At 17.0% G+C, this 3,918-nt stretch overlaps 2 protein-coding genes across 2 annotated transcripts in view; one reads left to right on the forward strand and one right to left on the reverse strand.

Annotated features, from left to right (window-relative positions):
- Window positions 1–2,298: 2,298 nt before the first annotated feature.
- On the forward strand, window positions 2,299–3,414 carry PRSY57_0621600 (ferredoxin NADP reductase; the record flags this gene model as incomplete). Its single annotated transcript, XM_012906589.2, has 1 exon — window positions 2,299–3,414. One exon carries the CDS (start codon window positions 2,299–2,301, stop codon window positions 3,412–3,414), a length of 1,116 nt encoding a protein of 371 aa, XP_012762043.2.
- Window positions 3,415–3,669: 255 nt separating this feature from the next.
- The window catches only part of PRSY57_0621700 (EGF-like membrane protein, putative), a gene marked incomplete at both ends in the record, with an annotated part of 1,115 nt that continues 866 nt past the window's right edge, over window positions 3,670–3,918 (reverse strand). The window contains one exon of the mRNA XM_020114625.1: window positions 3,670–3,809. Coding sequence (XP_019970695.1) covers window positions 3,670–3,809 — 140 coding nt within the window.

Genomic DNA, 3,918 nt, shown 5'->3' on the forward strand with positions numbered 1-3,918 from the left:
CAGTTGATTTTTCTATAAGTCATATAAAAATATGGGAAATTCATTTTATCTTTTTTTTTTTTTTTTTTTTTTTTTTTTTAATTTGGTGTATATAATATTCTTTCTTATATATTGTGTTAATAAATGATTTGTTTTTTCTTTTTATAAAAAAAAACAAAAAAAAGGAATCATATATTTACAAATGTGATATCTATATATATATATATATATATGTTTAATTTTAATTTGTTCCACCTCAAATGGTTAATCCCAAAGTAAAAATTATATATAAATTATTAAATATATTATAATATATAATATTATATATATAGTTATGGTAATTTTTTTTTTTCTTTTCTTTCTTCTTTAATTATTAACTCTTATATAAATATAAAAATGTATAAATATGTATGAAAATGTATGAAAATGTATTTATTATATATATATATATATATATATATATATTATATTTACAACTTTTAATTATTCATATTTGTTATATATAATAAGAGGCACATAATTTATTATTACATTTAGTAAATGAATGAATACAAATTATAATTTTTATTTAATCTTATAAAAATATAAAATACATACTATTTTAAATTTATATTAGTATATATATCAAGATCTTAAATAAAGAAAGTGATATATATTTAAATATATTATATATAAATATTATTATTTATATATATAATGAAAAGTATTTTTCATAAAATAAAGAAAATATATTATATATTATATATATAATATAATATAATATTATTAAGGCAAAAAAAAAAAAAAAAAAAAAAAAAAAAAAAAGAAGAAAAAGGAAAAAGGAATTGTGATAATACTATAAAATAATAAATAATAAAAATCCAAAAAAATAATATATTATATATATATATATATATTAAAAAATAAGGGAAAAATATTATTACTATATAATTATAATATAAAAATAACATATATGTATTGGGACTTTCCTTCATTTGCGCATATATATTTTTTTAACACGTATATAAGGTTATACAATTTATATGTTTTTTTTCTTAAGGTTTATTTTTACTATTATATATTAATATATTATATATAATATATTATATACATATTAACTTATTATATATATGTATAATTTTTTTTTTTTTTTTTTTTTTGTTCTTTTTGTGGGTTTTTTTTTAATATCATGCTATTATATTATAATATATTATTATTGTACTTTATTTTATTTTATTTTATGTTATTTTCTTCTTATATTTATATATTTAGAAAAAAAAATTTATATAATATCCTCTTTTTTTTTTCTTTTTTTTTTTTATATTGTTTTGTTTTAAAATATATGATTAATATAAATTTCCTATAAAGGGGGAATAGTCAGTCTCTATATTTCAACATTTGTCATATTTTTATATTTATATTATTATTTATATTACAGAACTAAAAGAAAATACAATTAAAAAATTTTGGGGGAAATATCATATTCTCTCTATATATATAAATATAAATATATATATATATATATATGTATGTATTTATTTCATGTGTTTGAAACTTTGTATATTTTAAAAAACATATTGGTTTAAATATTTTTTTGAATTTTCCTTTATTAAAGGAATATTTATGCATGGGTATATAATAATATATTTATAATATATGAATATATATATATATATATATATATATATATATATTTAATCATTTTGTTATACATTATTAGTAATGGCCCCTTTTTGATGTCTATATTATTTATCTTTAAAAAAAAAAAATAAATAATAATAATAAAAATGTTAATGTAAGTATAAATAAAAATGATCCTGAGGAATATTATTTTTTTAAAAAATGAATGATTTAATTAAATGAATCTATTAATGAATTGATGAATGGATTTTTTGAATGACTGTAAAAAAGTTTACATTGTTGAAGTAGAGAAGGGAAATAAAAAAATAAAAATAAAAATAAAAGAATGTCAAATATATAATAATTAATAAATGGTAAAATAAATTAAGCTTTATATAAGAGAAGTTTTCTTTATATCATCCTATTTTCTTTGTCAAATTATCAATAATTTGTATTCATCTGAAAAAAAAAAAATATATATATATATATCTATATATATATTTATGTTTATATCTGTTTTGTTTTATTTTATATCACTTTATGTTACATTTTTTATTTATTTTTTTATATTTTTTTATATTTTTTTATTTTTTTATATTTTTTTATATTTTTTTATTTTTTTTTATTTTTTTTAATTTTTTTATTTTTTTTAATTTTTTTTTATTTTTTTATTTTATTTTATTTTTTTATTTTTTTGTTATTTTCATTGAATAAACTTAAATGAAAATTCGCTTCGTCTTCATCTTGTCTGTTTTAATAAGTGGAGTGTGTTGCATAAGGAAAAATGTTTCGCGTCGTGTAGCTAACCGTATGACAGCCCACTCAACATTCCTATTTGTACATGATAAATTCAAAAGAAATAAAAATTTTAAATTGAAAAATAATAAAGAAGAAAACAATTTTATAAATTTATATACGGTGAAGAATCCATTAAAATGTAAAGTTGTAGATAAAATTAATTTAGTAAGACCAAATTCACCTAATGAAGTTTACCATTTAGAAATAAATCATAATGGTCTCTTTAAATATCTGGAAGGCCATACTTGTGGTATTATACCTTACTATAATGAACTTGATAATAATACAAATAACCAAATTAATAAAGATCATAATATAATAAATACCACTAATAATACAACTCATAATAATATCTCTCTTAGTCAAATTAAAAAACAACGATGTGCCAGGTTATATTCTATATCCTCTAGTAATAATACGGAGAATTTGTCAGTTGCAGTAAAAATACATAAATATGAACAAACGGAAAATGATCCCAATATTACAAATTATGGTTATTGTTCAGGTTTTATAAAAAATTTAAAAATTAATGATGATATATATTTAACAGGTGCACATGGATATTTTAATTTACCAAATGATGCTATAGCAAAAAATACCAACTTTATTTTTATTGCAACAGGAACAGGTATCTCTCCATATATTTCATTTTTAAAAAAATTATTTGCTTATGATAAAAATAATATATATAATAGAAATAGTAATTACACTGGGTACATAACTATTTATTATGGAGTATATAATGAAGACTCAATTTTATATTTAAACGAACTGGAATATTTTCAAAAAATGTATCCTAACAATATAAATATACATTATGTTTTCTCTTATAAACAAAATTCAGATGCAACAAGTTTTTACGTGCAAGATGAAATATACAAAAGGAAAACAGAATTCTTAAACCTTTTCAATAATTATAAATGTGAATTATATATATGTGGTCACAAATCAATAAGATATAAAGTTATGGATATTTTGAAAAGTCATGACCAATTTGATGAAAAGAAAAAGAAAAGGGTGCACGTTGAGGTGTACTAGTTTAAAAAAATTATCAACTTTAAAAAGGTAATATTCAACCATAGAATATGAAATGTAAGGAAATATTACAAATTGTTATATATTTATACATAAATGTTAATATATATATATATATATATATATATATATATATATGCATACATTTATATATATCGTCTGTGTCGTAGTAAATATGTACATTCACATAAAAACACACTATGATTTCATGAATATTTAAAGAATTTAATATTTTTTAAACATTAACACTTTATGATGTCAATCTTTTTTTGTCCCTTTAAATAATGAAAAATAACTTAACAGTGAATTCGAAAAAAATTCAAAGCATACATTGCAGCAACAAAGGAATAAAACCAGCACACTAATTATGTATATGATCCACCACATGGCATACGTAACTATAAAAAAAAAAAAAAAGGGGTGGGGGAGAAACATAAATAAATAAATAAATAAATAAATAAATAAATAAGTATATACACAGGAATATATATATATATATATATATAT

The sequence above is a fragment of the Plasmodium reichenowi genome, chromosome 6 (genome assembly GCF_001601855.1).
Source record: "Plasmodium reichenowi strain SY57 chromosome 6, whole genome shotgun sequence".
NCBI classification, from domain to species: Eukaryota; Apicomplexa; class Aconoidasida; order Haemosporida; family Plasmodiidae; genus Plasmodium; species Plasmodium reichenowi.